Source organism: Tachyglossus aculeatus, chromosome 1, assembly GCF_015852505.1.
Source record: "Tachyglossus aculeatus isolate mTacAcu1 chromosome 1, mTacAcu1.pri, whole genome shotgun sequence".
Classification (NCBI taxonomy): Eukaryota; Metazoa; Chordata; class Mammalia; order Monotremata; family Tachyglossidae; genus Tachyglossus; species Tachyglossus aculeatus.
In genome coordinates this window covers 66,604,113-66,624,359 of record NC_052066.1, presented here as the reverse complement: position 1 = coordinate 66,624,359, position 20,247 = coordinate 66,604,113, and the positions used below count along the sequence as shown (strand labels likewise).

Below are 20,247 nucleotides of genomic sequence, written 5' to 3'. Positions count from 1 at the left end.
ATCTGTACAAACATATATCCAGGTGCTGTGGGGAGGGGAAGGAGGTAGGGCGGGGGGATGGGGAGGAGGAGAGGAAAAAGGGGACTCAGTCTGGGAAGGCCTCTTGGAGGAGGTGAGCTCTCAGTAGGGCTTTGAAGGGAGGAAGAGAGCTAACTTGGTGGATGTGTGGAGGGAGGGCATTCCAGGCCAGGGGGAGGACGGGGGCCCGGGGGTCGACGGCGGGACAGGCGAGAACGAGGCCAGGTGAGGAAGTTAGCCGTGGCAGAGGAGCAGAGGGTGCGGGCTGGGCCGGAGAAGGAGAGAAGGGAGGTGAGGTAGGAGGGGGCGAGGGAATGGACAGCCTTGAAGTTGAGAGTGAGGAGCTTTTGCTTGATGCAGCCACTGGAGATTTTTGAGGAGGGGAGTAACATGCCCAGAGCATTTCTGCACAAAGATGATCCAGGCAGCAGCGTGAAATATCATCTCATCTCCCTCCTTCCCAAACTCTTAGAATGGGCTGATTATACCCACGGCCTTCACTTCCTCTCCACCAATTCCCTTCTTGGCCTCCTACAATCTGGCTTCCTCCCTATCAATCAATGGAGTTTATTGAGTGCTTTCTGTGTGCAGATCACTGTACCGAGCTCTTGGGAGAGTATAATACAGCAAGGTTGATAGACACGTTCCCTGCGCACAATCAATCAATCATATTTACTGAGCTCTTACTGGGTACCGAGCACTGCACTAAATGGTTGGGAGAGTACAGTAAAGCAGAGTTTTAGACACGTTTCCTGCCCATAACAAGCTTACGGTTTAGAGTGGGAACCAGGCATTAATATAAATAAATAAATAAGGAACTCCCATTCTCTTCCACTGAAGCTGTTTTCTCCAAGGTCAGCAATAGCTTCCTGTTTATCAAATCTCTTCTTTTCTGTGGTCTTGCCCATCCACCGTCCTGGTAACCCAGATCAGAGAGACAGAGAAAACTCTACAGTTGACTAGTTATACGTAGGAAAGCCCTTAGGGGAATTGGGTCAAAAATGTTGATGATGGAGCTTCCCACAAGGAATGATGGATGAGCCTTTCTGGAGAGTTCAGGATTGAGAGCCTGCACAGAAGAAATGACTCCTCCAGGACGCCTTCCCAGATTAAGTCCCCCTTTTCCTCTACTAAGCGCTTGGAAGAGTACAGTACGACAGAATTAGCAGACACATCATTTCACTGTGGACCTCAGTTACCTGATCTGTGAAATGGAGGTGAAGATTGTGAGCCCCATCGCAGCTCCACCACTTGTCAGCTGTGTGACGCTGGGCAAGTCCTTAACTTCTCTGTGCCTCAGTTACCTCATCTGGAAAATGGGGATTAAGTCTGTTAGCCCCCCGTGGGACAACTTGATTACCTTATATCTACCCCAGCGCTTAGAACAGTGCTTTGCACATAGTAAGCCCTTAATAAATGCCATTATCATTATTATTATTATGTTGGACAGATACTGTGTCCAATCTAATTACCATATCTACCCCTGTGCTTATAACAGTGTTTGGCACATAGTAAGCACTTAACAAATACCATTATTATTAGGGATGTGTTGTGTTGTACTCTCCCAAGTGCTTAGTACACGCCCTGCAGTCAATAAATTTTATTGATTGATCAATTTGATTACAATCAGCCCCTACAACTGAGAGAGGACATAGGGCACATGTAAACCCATCAGACTACTTTGGAATCCTCTCAATCTGGGTGAGAACTGTTTGTGGTTGGACCAAAGGAGAGAAAAATAACCATTTTCTTAATTTGCAGGTCTTCGAGTTTCTCATCCGCCTCCACTCAGCTGAGGCTTCCCCTGAGGAAGAAATCTACCCTTATGTCCGCACACTCCTGCACTTCGATACCAGGGAATTCCTCAATGTGCTTGCTCTGGTAAGAAGCATTCCAATCTTAAGATATCTTACAGAGATGAAGGAAAGTGAAAATCTTTATCCTTGTAGTTCCTAAATGGTAAATTGCAGCGGGGTGCCATTGGCAGATTGCTGGAAAATGGAGCAACGTGACCTAATGGAAAGATTCCAGATCCTTCAGATCTTCCAGATTTCCACTGAGCGAGGCTCAGTGGAAAGAGCCCGGGCTTTGGAGTCAGAGGTCATGGGTTCAAATCCTGGTTCCACCAATTGTCAGCTGTGTGACTTTGGGCAAGTCACTTAACTTCTCTGTGCCTCAGTTACCTCATCTGTAAAATCGGGATTAAGACTGTGAGCCCCCCATGGGACAACTTGATCACCTTGTAACCCCCCCAGCGCTTAGAACAGTGCTTTGCACATAGTAAGCGCTCAATAAAAGCCATCATTATTAAAAGCCATCCTTATCTGTGGGTCAGAGGACCTGAGTTGTAATCCTGGCTCCACCACTCGCTTGTTGTGACCATGGGCAAGTCACTTAACTTCTCCATGCCACTTTCCTCTTCTGTAAAATAGATATGCAAATACCTATTGTGTCTTACTTAGAGTTTTAGCCCCATGTGTGTCAGGGACTATATCTGACCTGATTATCTTGTATCTACCTCAGTGTTTAATACAGAGGTGGGCACATAGTAAGTTTATATTAGTGCCTGTTTACTTGTTTTGATGTTTATATATCTATAATTCTATTTATTTATATTGATGCTATTGATGCCTGCTTTCTTGTTTTGATGCCTGTCTCCCCCCTTCTAGACTGAATGCCCGTTGTGGGCAGAGATTGTCTCTGTTGCTGAATTGTACTTTCCAAGCGCTTAGTACAGTGCTCTGCACACAGTAAGCGCTCAGTAAATACAATTGAATGAATGACTAACAAGTGCCATTATTATCATTATCTTTATTACAATTGCTGTTAGATATGCTTCTCACTTAGAAATCCCAGCCGTTTGCCCCTACAAGCAAAGACACAAGACCCAGTATAAATATTTGGTGGTAGTTTGCTGTTTGGATTGTGCATCAATTGTGTACAATTAGATGGTATCCAACACAATTATCTTCTGTCTACCCCAGCACTTAGAACAGTGCTTCGCACTTGGTAAGTGCTTAACAAATGCCATAATTATTATTATCATAGTGCACCATTTTTCCTGTAAAGCTAAGTGTGCTGGAAGAATTGAAGTGGGGACCTTCAAAGCCCTACTGAGAGCTCACCTCCTCCAGGAGGCCTTCCCAGACTGAGCTCCCTCCTTCCTCTCCCCCTCCTCCCCATCCCCCCTGCCTTACCTCCTTCCCCTCCCTACAGCACCTATATATATGTATATATGTTTGTACGTATTTATTACTCTATTTATTTATTTTACTTGTACATATTTATTCTATGTATTTTATTTTGTTAATATGTTTGGTTTGGTTGTCTCTCTCCCCCTTCTAGACTGTGAGCCCGCTGTTGGGTAGGGACCATCTCTATATGTTGCCAACTTGTACTTCCCAAGCGCTTAGTACAGTGCTCTGCACACAGTAAGCACTCAATAAATACGATTGAATGAACGAACGAATGAATGGCCACTCCAAATGCCCACTTATAGATTTTAAAGGATGAATTCTGGATTAATAGGTTTACCTACTTAGTTACAGATTTAAAATTAAAATGGCAAAACTCTAAAAATGTGAAAATATTATTAAAATGGTAATAATGTGGTATTTAAGAGCTTACTATATGTCAAGCACCAGAGTAGATACAAGATAACCAAATCCCACATGGGGCTCGCCATCTAAGGAGGAGGGAGAACAAGCACTATAATCCCCATTTTGCAGACGGAGAATCTGAAGCACAGAGAAGTTAAGGGATTTTCTCAAGGTCCCACAGTCACAATCTAAGAAGGAGGGAGAACAAGCACTATAATCCCCATTTTGCAGACGAAGAATCCGAAGCACAGAGAAGTTAAGGGATTTTCTCAAGGTCCCACAGTAGGTGAGTGGCAGAGCTGAGATTAGAACTCAGGTCTTCTGATTCCCAGACCTTGGCTCTTTCCACCAAGCCCTGCAGTGAGATACTCCGGTGAACCTTATTTGACATGGGAACTGATGGACTGTTGCAAGTATGATCTGCAGTTAGAGCCTTCTTGGAATTTGTTTTCCCCATGTTGGGTAGGGACTGTCTCTATATGTTGCCAACTTGTACTTCCCAAGTGCTTAGTACAGTGCTCTGCACACAGTAAGCGCTCAATAAATACGATTGATTGACTGATTGACACCTTTTCAGACTGCGCTCAACTTGCACGGAAACCAGTTCACTAAGATGTCGCAAAAGACTTCATTTAAAAAAAATACAGTTCCCACTTGCACTCCTCTCTCATGACTAACAGAAGTTTTTCTCCTTTTCGCTCTCCATTTCTGGGATTTTTTTCTCCAGAGCTTTTTTTCTTTTTCATTTCACTGCCCCACTGTGTTAGCCATTGTTCTTGCATACCTTGACTTGATGTAAAATTCTACTTTAGCTTGAGTACGTTCAAGTTTTCGGATGATTGATTTTTACTGTTAAACTATGAAAACAGTTAATGGTTTAAACTGTATTTTTAAACTGTTGTAGTATGTGCCTGTGTTTTTTTCTGAAAACACAGTCAAGTTCCATTTTAAGTGCTTTCACGTGAGTGGTGCATATCAGAGGCCCGTTCAACCTGAAGGAGAAGTCACATTCTAATCCTGTCTCCGCCACTTATCAGCTGTGTGACTTTGGGCAAGTCACTTCACTTCTCTGGGCCTCAGTTACCTCATCTGTAAAATGGGGATTAAAAGTGTGAGCCCCAAGTGGGACAACTTGATTACCTTGTATCCTCCCAGTGCTTGGAACAGTGCTTGGCACATAGTAAGTGCTTAACAAGGGCCATTATTATTATTATTATTATTATTATTATTATTATTATTCCTTCTCTCTTTCTCCATCACTACATTGATCCTTGGGGCCTTCGATATCCACAGAGATGTTCCCAAAGAGCCTTCCACGGGCCGCTTTCTATCACTCTTCAACTCTGCTGACCTCCTACTCCATCCCAGCTTATTCGCTCTCCAACTTGGGCACACTCGATATCATCATCTCTAGTAACTGTACAATCTCTGCTTTCACCAACTCTGAAATCTGACTACCACCTCCTCACCTGGCTTCTCTCCCGCACACCTCCTTCCCGCAAATCTGTCCTGTTCCCCCACAGAGACCCCTGATCCTTTGACCCCATCCAGTTTTCTCAAGTCGTCGTATCCCTTTCAGCCTCCATATCCAAATTACCTTCCCCTTTTGCAGATGAGGGAACTGAGGCATAGAGAGATTAAGTGACTGGCCCAAGATCACACAGTAGGTAAGTGACAGAGCTAAGGTTAGACCCTCTAACCCCCAGGCCAGTGCTAGGACCTAGACTGTAAACTCTTTGTGGGCGACTCTGCTTCGCTGCTCCTCTGGTTCCAAGAGGAGACCCATGAATCTCTGAAAAAAGTTAATTACTGTGTAGACTTCTCAATCAATCAATCAGTAATTATATGATAATGGTATTTGTTAAGCGCTTACTATGTGCAAAGCACTGTTCTAAGCGCTGGAGTAGATAAAAGGTGATCAGGTTGCCCCACGTGGGGCTCACAGGCTTAATCCCCATTTTACAGATGAGGTAACTGAGGCCCAGAGAAGTGAAGTGACTTGCCCAAAGTCACACAGCTGGTAAGTGGCGGAGCCAGGATTAGAACCCATGACCTCTGACTCCCAAGCCCATGCTCTTTCCCCTAAGCCAAGCTGCTTTGAACCCTTACTGTGTGCAGAGCATTGCACTAAATTCATTCATTCATTCATTCAGTCATATTTATTGAGCACTTACTGTGTGCAGAGCACTGTACTAAGTGCTTGGGAAGTACAAGTTGGCAACATATAGAGATGGTCCCTAACCAACAGTGGGCTCACAGTCTAGAAGGGGGAGACAAAGAATAAAACAAAACAAATGCCTGGGTGAGATCAGTATAACAGAATTTGACACGTTGGAATTGGCAGAAAATGTGGAGCTTACAGTGTAGATGGAGACAGATATTAATATAAATAAATTACAGGTATGTATATAAGAGCTGTGAGGCTGAGGGAGGGGAAGGTGAATAAAGGGAGCAAATCAGGGCGATGCAGAAGGGAATGGGAGAAGAGGAAATGAGGACTTAGTCAGGGAAGGCCTCTTGGAGGAGATGGGCCTTCAATAAAGCTTTAAAAGTGGGGAGAATAATTGTGTGTCGGATATGAAGAGGGAAAGCATTCCAGGCCAGAGGCAGGACATGGGTGAGAGATCAGCGGCGAGATAGGTGAGATTGAGGTCAGCAAGGAGGCTGGTACAGTAATCGAGAAAGGAGAGGATAATTGCTTGAATTAACATGATGGAGAGGAAAAGGTGGATTTTAGCGATGTTGTGAAGATTGAACCCACAGGATTTAGCGATTGATTGAATATGTGGATTGAATGACAGAGCTGTGTCAAGGATAATGCCAAGGTTATGGGCTTGTGAGGCATAAAGAATTGTGGTGCTGTTTTCAATGATGGGGAGGTCGGGGGGTGGACAGGGTTTGGGTGGGAAGATGAGGAGCTCTGTTTTGGACATGTTAAGTTTGAGGTGACGGCAGGACATTCAAGTAGAGGTGTCTTGAAAGCAGAAGGAAATCCAAGACTGCAGAGAGAGAGCGACATCTGGGCTGGAGATAAAGATTTGGCAATCATTCGCATAGAGGTGGTAGTTGAAGCCATGGGAATGAATGAGTTCTCTAGGGACTGGATGGAGATGGAGAATAGAAGGGGACCGAGAACTGAACCTTGAGGGACCCCGGACGGGAGGCACGAAAGAGGCTGAAAGTGAGCGGCCAGAGAGATAGGAAGAGAACCAGGAGAAGACAGCGTCAGCAAAGCCACGGCACCAAGACAGCTATAATCGTCTATGTTTGCTGCCGCTAAATGAAAGGAATGGGAGGGCTAGCTCATACAACCTCCACAGCCCCCCAGGCCAGATTCCTGGTTTACCACAGATTGATTCTCAGCCATGTGTTTATTTGTTCTTCCACCGCCACCTGGGTCTTTATTACCGCGCAGAGATTTTTGCACATTATTCCTTTCGCTAAAAATATTTTATAATTAGAAAAAGTACGGCAGATTGCTCGTTCTAGTAATGACACGTTATTTTGGTGGAGGTTAACTACCACCAAAGTATGTCATCATTTATATCTCAGTAGTCATGCTTGTAGTATATTACCTCTTCAATATGATGACTAAAATAAGCTTTTGGTGCCTGTACAAAGCCAGGAATACTGCTGCCAAAAAGAAGAATGGGTAAAAAAAGACCCGCCCCTCTGTGTAACTGTTTTCTGTCAGCTACTTAAATTCCCCATTATTAGGTGTTAATGCAGAAAGAATTTGTCTGCAGGTTGTATGCGTATTTTATAACTCGTACTTGAACTTAGAAAGTGACATGTTTGGGCTGGAGCTTGGAATTTCCGTTGTATTCAATGGAAAGGGCAGAACATTGCAGGATCCTGGAGTGAGAAGAGATCACAAAGATAATAATAATAATTAATGTATTTGTTAAAAGTGACATGTTTGGGATGGAGCTTGGGATTTCCATTGTATTAAATGGAAAGGGCAGAATGCTGCAGGATCCTGGAGTGAGAAGGGACCGCAAATATAATAATAGTAATAATACTAATTAATGTATTTAAATGCTTACTACACATAGTAAGCACTTAAATACATTAATTAGTATTATTACTAATGCTCGTTACTAATGCTCGTTACTAATGCTCATTACTAATACTCGTTACCAAGCACTGTACTAAGCGCTGAGGTTGATACAAGCAAATCGGTTATAGTCCCTGTCCCCCATGGGGCTCACAGTCTCATTCCCCATTTTACAGATGAGGAAACTGAGGCCCAGAGAAGTGAAACGACTTGCCCAAGGTCACGCAGCAGACAAGTGGTGGAGCCTGGATTAGAACCCATGACCTTCAGACTCCCAGGCCCACTAGGCCATGCTGCTTTACAGCACCTTCCCTGTTGGCGCTCTCCATCTTTTCACCCGAGAACCCCACCAGTGGAACAGCTGGAGCCCCAGGGTGGAGTATTAAAACAGCACAAGCGAAGAAAATTTCTTTAGCGATCGAACTCCTTACTTTAGAAGACACAGATGGCTTGTCTTTTCTTGTGCCGTCGAGTCGGCTCTGACCCCTAACGACTCCATAGACGGATCTCTCCCAGAACGCCCCACCTCCATCTGCAGTCATTTTGGTAGTGGATCCATAGAGTTTTCTTGGTCAAAATATGGAAGCGGTTGACCATTGCCTCCTTCCGTGAGGTAAACTTGAGTCTCCGCCCTCGACTCTGTCCCGTGCGGCTGCCGCCCAGCACGGGTGAGTTTTGACTTGTAGCAGAATGCCTTCCACTCCCTAGCCACTGGCCACGCGACAAAGGGAATGGGTAGGCCTCTGCTTTCAATCAATCAATCAATCAATCGTATATATTGAGCGCTTACTGTGTGCAGAGCACTGTACTAAGCACTTGGGAAGTACAAGTCGGCAACACGTAGAGACAGTCCCTACCCAACAGCGGGACTCATTCATTCGATCGTATTTATGGAGCGCTTACTGTGTGCGGAGCACTGTACTAAGGGCTTGGAAAGTACAATTTGGCAACAAATAGTGACAATCCCTACCCAACAATGGGCTCACGGTCTAGGAGAGGGGAGACAGACAGCAAAACAAAACAAGAGTCCGCTGGACGCCCCCCTCCTATTGCTGAGACTGGTAGAGTACTGGAAACTCTCCAGGAATCATCCTGAGAGGGTACACAGAAACTACCTCAAGCATAACGTCTGTCTCCCCCATCTTTCCTCTCCCCCTCGTCCCCCTCTCCATCCCCCCGTCTTACCTCCTTCCCTTCCCCACAGCACCTGTATATATGTATATATGGTTGTACATATTTATTACTCTATTTATTTATTTATTTATTTATTTTACTTGTACATTTCTATCCTACTTATTTTATTTTGTTGGTATGTTTGGTTCTGTTCTCTGTCTCCCCCTTTTAGACTGTGAGCCCACTGTTGGGTAGGGACTGTCTCTATGTGATGCCAATTTGTACTTCGCAAGCGCTTAGTACAGTGCTCTGCACATAGTAAGCGCTCAATAAATACGATTGATTGATTGATTGATTGATTGATCTTGACTGTAAACCCGTTGCAGGCGGGGAGCGTCTCTACCAACTCTGTTAGGTCATCTGTTGTATTATCTGTTGTATCAAGGGAAGCAGCGTGGCTCGGTGGAAAGAGCCCGGGCTTGGGAGTCAGAGGTCATGGGTTGTAATCCCAGCTCCGCCACATGTCTGCTGTGTGACCTTGGGCAAGTCACTTAACTTTTCTGAGCCTCAGTTACCTCATCTGTAAAATGGGGATTAAGACTGTGAGCCCCACGTGGGACAACCTGATCATCTTGTATCCCCCCCAGCACTTAGAACAGTGCTTTGCACATAGTAAGCGCTAAACAAATGCCATCATTATTATTATTATACTCTCCCAAGTGTTTTGTACAGTGCTGAGCCCCTTCCTTTCTCTCCCCCTTGTCCCCCTCTCCATCCCCCCGATCTTACCTCCTTCCCTTCCCCACAGCACCTGTATATATGTATATATGTTTGTACATATTTATTACTCTATTTATGTATTTATTTATTTTACTTGTACATATCTATTCTATTTATTTTATTTTGTTAGTATGTTTGGTTTTGTTCTCTGTCTCCCCCTTTTAGACTGTGAGCCCACTGTTGGGTAGGGACTGTCTCTATATGTTGCCAACTTGTACTTCCCAAGCGCTTAGTACAGTGCTCTGCACACAGTAAGCGCTCAATAAATACGATTGATGATGGTGATGATGATGATGATGCTGTGCGCACAGTAGGCACTCAAGAAATCCCGGCTCTGCCAATTGTCAGCTGTGTGACTTTGGGCCAGTCACTTAACTTCTCTGTGCCTCAGTTCCCTCATCTGTAAAATGGGAATTAAAACTGTGAGCCCCCCATGGGACAACCTGACCATGTTGTAACCTCCCCAGTGCTTAGAACAATACTTTGCACGTAGTAAGCGCTTAATAAATGCCATCATCATTATTATTATTAAGAAGTGTCGTTGATTGTGATGAGAGGTTGCCTTCAACCTCCATCAGGAAAATATGCACTTCAGTGATTAGCTTTATAGATATGGGTCAGATATATGGGTTATTTATTTTATTTGTACTATTTATTTTATTTGTACATATTTATTCTATTTTGTTAATATGTTTTGTTCTCTGTCTCCCCCTTCTAGACTGTGAGCCCGCTGTTGGGTAGGGACTATCCCTATGTGTTGCCAACTTGGACTTCCCAAGCGCTTAGTACAGTGCTTTGCACACAGTAAGCGCTCAATAAATACAATTAAATGAATGAATGAATACCATCTGATGCACTGTGGAGTACATCTGGCTGAAAACATTGTTCTCGCCCATCCTCCTTCTTTCAAGCGGGCCTTCTCTAAACTGCGCCTGTTGTTTGAAGTCCAGTCAGTCATATTTGAATGCTTACTTGTGCAGAGCATTCACTCATTCATTCAATCGCATTTATTGAGCGCTTACTGTGTGCAGAGCACTGTACTAAGTGCTTGGGATGTACAAGTTGGCAACATAGAGAGACGGTCCCTACACAACAGTGGCCTCACAGTCTAGAAGGGGGAGACAGAGAACAAAACACAACATATTAACAAAATAAAATAAATAGAATATGTACAAATAAAATAGAGTAATAAATACGTACAAACATATATACATATATACAGGTCCTGTGGGGAGGGGAAGGAGGTAAGGCGGAGGGGATGGGGGGGAGAGGAAGGAGGGGGCTCAGTCTGTGTGCAGAGCACTGTACTAAGAGCACTGTACTAAGCGCTTGTGAGAGTACAGTATAACTATGTAGCAGACACATTCCCTGCCCACAACGAGCTTACAGTCTAGAAGACTGTAAAGAAGTTATCAACAGGGATGTTATCACAACTTATTCCAGGGTTCTTTGGAAAGAAAAGCAGTGCGGCCTAGTGCATAGAGCACGGGCTTGGGAGTCAGAAGGATCTGGGTTTTAATCTCACTTCCGCCGCTTGTCTGCCGATTGACCATGGGCAAATCACTTCACTCCTCTGTGTCTTCTACCTCATCAGTAAAATGGAGATTGACTGTGAGCCCCCTGTAGAACATGGACTGTGGCCAACCTAATTTGCTCGAATATACCCCAGCGCTTAATATAGTGTCTGACACATAGTAAGCGTTTAACAAGTACCATAAAAAAAGGCTGTCATTCATTCATTAATTCAATCGTATTTATTGAGCACTTACTGTGTGCAGAGCACTGTACTAAGCACTTGGGAAGTACAAGTCGGCAACATATAGAGACGGTTCCCACCCGACAATGGGCGCACAGTCTAGAAGGGGGAGACAGACAACAAAACAAAATATGTGGACAGATGTCAAGTCATCAGAATAAATAGAAATAAAGCTCGATGCACATCATTAACAAAATAAAAAGAATAGTAAATATGTGCTAAATGGTTTCCAATGGCCATCTTCCCCTTTCAGATAATACATCGGTTTAATAATAATAATAATAATAATGATAATGGCATTTATTAAGCACTTACTATTTGCAAAGCATTGTTCTAAGCGCTGGGGAGGTTACAAGGTGATCAGGTTGTCCCACGGGGGGGGGCTCACAACCTTAATCCCCATTTTCCAGATGAGGTAACTGAGGCCCAGAGAAGGTAAGTGACTTGCCCAAAGTCACATAGCTGACAATTGGCAGAGCCGGGATTTGAACCCATGACCTCTGACTTCAAAGCCCGTGCTCTTTCCACGGAGCCATGCTGCTTCTCAGACAACTGTTGCATTGGCTGGAATTTGAACCCACGCCTCCCGCGTGGCAGGTGAGAATTCTACCACTGAACCACCAATGCTCGCCACCAGGAATCAACTAAGCACCTCCAACATCAAAATTCCGAGTAAATAATAATAATAATAATAATAATAATAATAATAATAATAATAATAGCATTTATTAAGCGCTTACTATGTGCAAAGCACTGTTCTAAGCACTGGGGTAGATACAAGGTAATCAAGTTGTCCCACGTGGGGCTCACAGACTCAATCCCCATTTTCCAGATGAGGGAACTGAGGCCCAGAGGGCTCATGCCCTCGTTTGCTCTTATTAAGTAAAATCTGTCTGTGGTGTAACACGGAGTAATTTTAGCTCTACCATCTACCTACTTGGTAGTCCTTGGCGTATCGATATTTGAGAAGAGGCAGGTATTAGTTTACTTATTTTAGCTCTCATAATCCAAGGCTGTCTGAGGTTATCCTACAGTTCATTCATTCATTCATTCAGTCGTATTTATTGAACGCTTACTGGGTGCAGAGCACTGTAGTAAGCGCTTGGGAAGTCCAAGTTGGCAACATATAGAGACAGTCCCTATCCATCAGTGGGCTCACAGTCTAGAAGGGGGAGTTCTACAGTTCGCTCACGTAACTCGGCCTTAGTAGCTTTGGTTGCTGGGTTAGTTGCCCAGTGGGCTGACGATTATTGTAAAAAGGCTTTAACATTTGTTGCAATCGAAATCACCCAATTCTCCAGAAACGGGACTTCTGTTCCTACAGAAGCCGGCATGAATGGTTTTTCTGTTCATTCCATGTTTGTTGCTGTGTGTGCAGTCATTTCTTCTGTCTGTCTTTCACGCTGAATCTGTTGAGACATTTGTTGTCAAGTAACCGGTTCCTAATTCTGCCACCATGTTTTGGCCAAAATGCCAAATAAAAATTGAGAGTTAGTCATTAAAGACATTCATAAAGAAAAGGCTCTAAAAGAGATCATTGTCTTGTCTCTCTAAACTGGCAGCTCCTTGAGGGCAGGGATGGTATCTTCCAAATCTGTTGTGTTATACTCTTCCAAGTGCTTAGTGCAGTGCTCTGCACAGTACGCACTCAATAACTATGGTAGATTTGATTAATCCATGAATTTATCTGCATTTTATTTGTAGCTTTTCAATGTAATAATTCTGTGTTTTTCGTAAATCCGAAAAGAAAAAAAACCCCACACATTTCTTTCCTGTTTTAGACTTTTGAAGATTTTAAAAATGATAAACAAGCTGTGGAGTATCAGCAACGAATTGTGGATATCTTGCTGAAGGTAAGTACATGTTGGGAGTGCTATTTCAAGAAACTATAATCGTAGAATCTGTTCCTAATAAGTTTTAAAGTTAGAATGCCTAGAGGACAAAATAGAAGATTGGGGATCCTTTTACTGATTTGTTTGATTAATAATAATAATAATAATTAATAATGGCATTTGTTAAGTGTGTACTATGTGCTAAACACTGTTCTAAGTGCTGGGGAGGATACAAGGTGATCAGGTTGTCCCACGTTCACAGTCTTCAACCCCATTTTACAGATGAGGTAACTGGGGCACAGAGAAGTTGAGTGACTTGCCCAAAGTCACACAGCTGACAAGCGGCAGAGTCGGGATTTGAACCCATGATCTCTGGCTCCCAGCCTGTGCTCTTTCCACTAAGCCAGAAAAATTGTATCATCAAAGACCTCAGTTAGAGGCCTCTCTAGCATGGCTCAATGGAATGAGCACGGGCTTTGGAGTCAGAGGTCATGGGTTCAAATCCCGTCTCCGCCAATTGTCAGCTGTGTGACTTTGGGCGAGTCACTTAACTTCTCTGGGCCTCAGTTACCTCATCTGTAAAATGGGGATTAAGACTGTGAGCCCCCCGTGGGACAACCTGATCACCTTGTAACCTCCCCAGCGCTTAGAACAGTGCTTTGCACATAGTAAGCGCTTAATAAATGCCATTATTATTATTATTATTATATCTGTTTATAGAGAAGTAGCATGTCCTAGTGGAAAGAACACGGGCCTGGGATTCTGAGGACGTGGGTTCTAATCCCACCTCTGCCACTTGTCTGCTGTGACCTGTGGGGCAAGTCATTTCACTTTTCTGTGCTTCAGGCCTGTTCCTCCTCCTACTTATATTTTTATATTAAATATCAAAGTCCGTCTCTCCTGTTCAAGAATGTAAGCTATTCATGGGCAGGGAATGGGTCTGCTAATTCTATTGTATTTTACTTTCCCAAGCACTTAGTACAGTGCTCTGCAAATAATAAGTGCTCAAACATGATTAATACTTAGACTGAGGGCCATGTGCAGGACAGGAACTTTGTCTAACCTGATTAACTTGGTATATTGTGCTCTCCCAAGCGCTTAGTACAGTGCTTTGCATGCAGTAAACACGCAGTAAATACAATTGAATGATTAACTTGTATGCTTAGAAGAGTGGTTGACATAGTAAACACTTTACAAAAATAATAATAATAATACTAATAATGACAGTAATAGAACCACCTTCTACCCCAGACCTACATTCCAGGTGTTATCACCATAATTAAAATATTGATTACTAAATAATATTGAATTAATAATAAATGTTGTCAGTTGAGGTTAATTAAATTAATCAATATTATTAATTGATATTAACTTAATTGTATGTCCGTCTTTTCCCCCCTCCCCCCCTTTATACTGTAAGCCCATCATGGACTGTGAGCCCACTGTTGGGTAGGGACTGTCTCTATATGTTGCCAATTTGTACTTCCCAAGCGCTTAGTACAGTGCTCTGCACATATGTGCTCTGCACATAGTAAGCGCTCAATAAATACGATTGATGATGATGGACAGGGACTGTATCTCTTTATCACTGTGTTGTACTTTCCAAGCACTTAGTACGGTGCTCTGCACACACTAAGTGCTCAATAAGTGCGATTGAATGAGTGAATGAATTCTAACAGTGACATTATAATCTCAGTTCTCCATGGCATCCGGATGACATGAGACAACTTGATTAGGAAGGAAATGACACAACCGGCAAGTATCCCAAACATGATCCGGGCTGATTTGGGCAGAAAATGAATTCACGATCTGGGCTGTGGCTGCGGTGAAAGAGAATTTTCATTTCTTTCTCCTTGACATGTACACCGTTTCACTCGCGGCATTCTTTCTGAGCTGCAGCTCTACCCACTTGGCCTTAGTGGGGATGATTTCTCCCTCTTGAGGAGTTTTCAGTTGATTTTCTGGAAAAGACAGACACATTCTAGTCTGGATTGACCATGCTCAGAAAACAGCTGCTCTGCGGGGGGGCCAGAAACTGCACAGTCTCTGAAGGATCTGGTCAGGGGTGAAAGAATAATACGAGCTGGGATGAACCTGTGAGGCAGAGACAGACTCACGTAATGCACTGTAAAGTCTCAGACGTCAGAAAAAGGACTTTTCCTCAGCTTTTTCTCTAGTACCAATCAATCAATCAATCAATCAATCATATTTATTGAGCGCTTACTGTGTGCAGAGCACTGTACTAAGCTCCTGGGAAGTACAAGTTGTCAACATATAGAGACAGTCCCTACCCAACAGTGGGCTCACAGTCTAAAAGGGGGAGACAGAGAACAAAACCAAACATACTTGAAATGAGACCCAGACATCAGCCATCATCTTTGTTAATCTTAAAGTAATGGGAGCTCATTCATTCATTCATTCAGTCGTATTTATTGAGTGCTTACTGTGTACAGAGCACTGTACTGCCCTTGGTGGCTTGTTTTCCCTATTAATCTTCCCTATTGCTCCACTTGCCTTTCTAATAATAATAATAATGGTATTTGTTAAGGGCTTACTATGTGCCATGTACTGTTTTAAGCACTGCGGGGGGGATACAAGGTGATCAGATTGTCCCACGGGGGGCTCATAGTCTTAATCTCCATTTTACAGAGTCCCAGAGAAGTGAAGTGACTTGCCCAAAGTCACACAGCTGACAAGTGGCGGAGCCAGGATTAGAACCCATGATCTCTGACTCCCAAGCCTGGGCTCTTTCCACTGAGCCCCGCGGCTTCTTTTTTCACCCTCCTCCCCTGCCCTCAGGCATCAATCCTACTGCAGCCCTGTTTCCCCGTTCCATCTGCCCAGTTTAGCAGTGCAGGACTTGAACTGTTGTATTCATTCATTCATTCATTCAGTTGTATTCATTCAGTGGGTGGAGCACTGTACTAAGCGCTTGGGTAAGTACAATACAGCAATAAAGAGAGACAATCCCTGCTCGCAACAAGCTCACCATCTAGAAGGGGGAAGACAGATATCAGCACAATAAACAGGCATCAGGAGATCAATGCAAGTAAACAGGCTTCAATATAAATAAATAAAAGGACAGAACTATACATAAGTGCTGTGAGTCGGGGAGAGGGGGAAGAACAGAGAGAGCGAGTCAAGAGTGGCACCCAAGGGAGTGGGAGATGAGGAAAAGTGGGGCTTGGTCTGGGAAGGCCTTTTGGAGGAGATGCGCCTTCAACAGGGCTTTGAAGGCCGGGAGAGTGATTGTGTGGCAGAAAAATATGGAACGCTTCCCGTATCGCTAAGGTCTTGGCTTTGAAGTCACACAAAAACCAAGAAAGTTTTGGGTCTGTCGGCCAAGGATGTTGAGCATGTGTAGTGTGGCCCACTTGCCTGGTTGCCCTTGCTGACCGAAAGCAAGCAGAATGAGTCCATGTTGTAACAAGGCCAGTGGAGAATTTTATCGGATAATATTATTGCTACAGTTGAAGATTTCTGCTCTGTCATGTGAAACTTTTTTTTTGTAGCTTTTGTCAGGCACTTACTATGTGCCAGGCACTGTATTAAACATTGGAGTAGGTACGAGCTGATCAGGTTGGATACAGTCCCCGCCCCACGTGGGGCTCACAGTCTCAATCCCCGTTTTACTCAGGAGGGAACTGATTCACAGGGAAGTGAAGTGACTTGTCCACGGTCACACAGCAGACAAGTGGCAGAGCCGGGATTAGAACGCAGATCCTTCTGACTCCTGGGTCCGTGCTGTATCCACTAGGCTACGCTGCTTCTACATGGCGTGCGTACCCTTACTGAATGCCTCTGCTGTGATTCTTTCTTTTTCCTCCGCTCCGAAGGTCTGTCCAGGAGGAGCTCGACCGGCTTGGGCCCAACAGAGTGAACGAATCATCTTTTTTTTAAAGGAAGGCAGTGAATCTGGTCAATTCAGGGACTCTGTTTCAATTCTCTCCTCCCCTCTCCCTAGGGATGTATCAAATGCTATTCACACGGGTTGATTCCGGGCCAGTGTCGGCAGCGGGACTTGAAGGGTGAAATGGAGAGCAGGCTCGTTTAGTTTTCCAGCCGTCCCCAGGTTGGAGGGGAATAGCCGACATGCGGGCGGGGGACGGAACGGGAACTTCTGGTCTAATTAAGCCACCGTGACAAGTGGGATAAATAGACGGAATAAGTGGAATGAAGTCAGTTTAGGAATGGATGTATGGAGGCTTGGCGAAGGGGACCCAGCCGACGGGGAACTGACCCATACGTGCAGGGATGTGGGTCAGGAGGGGCACCCGGCAATTAGCCCGTCTCTCGTTGACAGTCTGGGCCTAAGGGTAAACCAGCATCCATCTGGATCCCATATTTGGTCCTAGGGAGGCTCCACGGAGCTTTCCCTAGAACAGCATCGAGGGATTTCCTGAAAAAAGGGATACCTGACGGTTTTCCTCCCTTTTTTTATGGTACGCTTGGTGTGGTGGATAGAGCGTGGGCTTGGGAGTCTAAAGGACCTGGGTTCGCATGCCGGCCCTGCCACTTTTCATTCATTCAATCGTATTTATTGAGCGCTTACTGTGTGCAGAGCGCTGTACTAAGCGCTTGGGAAGTACAAGTTGGCAACGTATAGAGACGGTCCCTACCCAACAGCGGGCTCACAGTCTAGAAGGGGGAGACAGACAACAGAACAAAACATATTAACAAAATAAAATAAATAGAATATATACAAATAAAATAAATAGAGTAATAAATACGTACAAACATATATACATATATACAGGTGATATACATATATACAGGTGTCTGCTGTTTGACCTTGGGCAAGTCCCTTCACTTCTCTGGGCCACAGTGACCTCACCTGTAAAATGGGGATTAAGATCTGAGCCCCAGGTGGGACAGGGACTGTGTCCAACCTGATTATCTTGTGTCTATCCTGGGGCTTAGAACAGTGCTTGACACATAGTAAGTGCTTAACAAATACCATCACCATCATTATTATTATTATGTTCTTATCATTTTTCTTTCAAAGCCTTACTAAAAGCACATCTCCTCCAAGAGGCCTTCCCCAACTAAGCCCTCCTTTTTTAACATTTTTTTTAAGTGCTTACCATGCACCAAGCACTGTTCTAAGCAATACTGTAGTTACAAGGTAGTTCGGTTGGACACAGTCCCTGTCCCACATGGGGCTCACATTCGTAATCCCCATTTTGCAGTTGAGGAACTGAGTCACAGAGAATAATAATAATAATGGTATTTGTTAAGCACTTACTATGTGCAAAGCACTGTTCTAAGCACTGGGGAGGTTACAAGGTGATCAGGTTGTCCCACGGGGGGCTCACAGTTTTAATCCCCATTTTACAGATGAGGTAATTTAGGCACAGAGAAGTTGCGACTTGTCCAAAGTCACACAGCTGACAGTTGGCGGAGCTGGGATTTGAACCCATGACCTCTGACTCCAAAGCCCGTGCTCTTTCCACTAAGCCACGCTGCTTCTCAGAAGTGAAGTGACTTGCCCAAGGTCACACAGCAGAAAAGTGGCAGAGCTGGGATTAGAGCTCAGGTTCTTCTGACTCTCAGGCCATGCTTAAACCATTAGGCCACACTGTTTCCTTTTCTCCCACTCACTTCTGCGTCACCCTTCCACTTGGATTAGTGTTTTGTTTTGTTGTCTGTCTCCCCCTCTAGACTGTGAGCCCGCTGTTGGGTAGGGACCGTCTCTATATGTTGCCAACTTGGACTTCCCAAGCGCATAGTACAGTGCTCTGCACACAGTAAGTGCTCAATAAATACGATTGATTGATTGATTGATTGGGTAGGGACCGTCTCTATATGTTGCCAACTTGTACTTCCCAAGTGCTTAGTACAGTGCTCTGCACACAGTAAGTGCTCAATAAATACGATTGAATGAATGAATGAATGAAATGCCCTTTATTCACCCCCACCCTCCGAGGCTAGTCATATCTGTCTCCCCTCCTAGACTGTAAGTTACTTGTGAGCAGGGAACACGTCTGCCAACTCCGTTATGTTGAACTCTCCCAAGCACTTAAAACATCGCTCTGCACCTAGTCATCTCTCAATAAATACAGTCGATTGATTTTTCTCATGGAGAAGCACAGATCAGGATGCGCATTATTTCAGCGTACGCCGGCCTTAAATTCAGTAATCCCCCCAAATTTAAACACGATGACCTTTTCTCCATTTTCTCCAAGGATAGCCAAGGAGGAAATGGGCTGGAAATGCAGCAGGAGACGTGTAAGTTCATCAAGGAAAAACCTGCTAGGTTTTCAGATTCTGGAATGGTTTACCAAGGGAGATTATTGAATCCGCTTCCCTGGAGTTCTTTGAATTGGATAGACATTCATCTCTCTGGCAAGATTTAGGTGTAGACTAGCTGGAGTCAGAGGGAGAGGCTAGAATATGTCATTGTGAAGTCCCTGCCAGCCCCTATGATTCAGTGGCTCCATAATTGGGTACGTTCGTAAAGACCCCATTATGGAAACCATCTGTTCGAGTAACTGCATTTGGACAGAGATTGCTCCCACCCTTCAGCTGTCCCTTCCAAATAATGGCGCCGTAATCTGGCTCATTTCATTTCAGGAATCCCTTCACCAAGGGCACCGCAGTTTCATTCCTCAGCCCCAGAACCAATTACGACTCCGCTCTTTCTGGCCGCCTCGAATAAACACCGATAAACCCATCTCTGGCTGGTCTGGAGGTCCTAGTTCACAGCCCCCCTTCCTCCGTCGATGCAGAAAGCTTTATCTCTCGCCAGTAATTTCCTCTCCCTCCTTGATGTTCCTTGAAGCGTCCTAAAGAGCTCACCAAAACCCCGCTGCTTCAGTTTTTCCGAACGCTGGTCCTTTCCGTTAGTTGCACAGTTCATAAAACGCTAAGGCCACAAGGTACCCTCACTTCTGGTTTTACAGTCTGCAGCCGAACATGCGGCATGTTGAATACATATGGTTTCTTTGTCGTAACAGGTAATGGTGGAGAACTCAGACTTTACCCCTTCGCAAGTTGGATGCCTTTTTACTTTTCTCGCCCGGCAGCTTGCAAAGCCCGACAACACCCTGTTTGTGAACAGGACCCTTTTCGATCAGGTGAGTCACTCCATGG

The 20,247-nt window shown here is 44.5% G+C and overlaps 1 protein-coding gene and 1 non-coding gene across 4 annotated transcripts in view; one reads left to right on the top strand and one right to left on the bottom strand.

The window, feature by feature from the left end:
- The window catches only part of VPS8 (VPS8 subunit of CORVET complex), a 367,622-nt gene that overhangs the window by 181,418 nt on the left and 165,957 nt on the right, over positions 1 to 20,247 (top strand). For all 3 annotated transcript variants that reach the window (XM_038743776.1, XM_038743795.1, XM_038743785.1), the window contains 3 exons: positions 1,780 to 1,899; positions 13,105 to 13,176; positions 20,112 to 20,231. In XM_038743776.1, the coding sequence (XP_038599704.1) occupies positions 1,780 to 1,899; positions 13,105 to 13,176; positions 20,112 to 20,231 (312 nt within the window). The remainder of the gene's footprint in view (positions 1 to 1,779; positions 1,900 to 13,104; positions 13,177 to 20,111; positions 20,232 to 20,247) is intronic.
- On the bottom strand, positions 11,880 to 11,950 carry TRNAG-GCC. Its single transcript has one exon. It is a non-coding gene; the product is annotated as a tRNA-Gly (tRNA).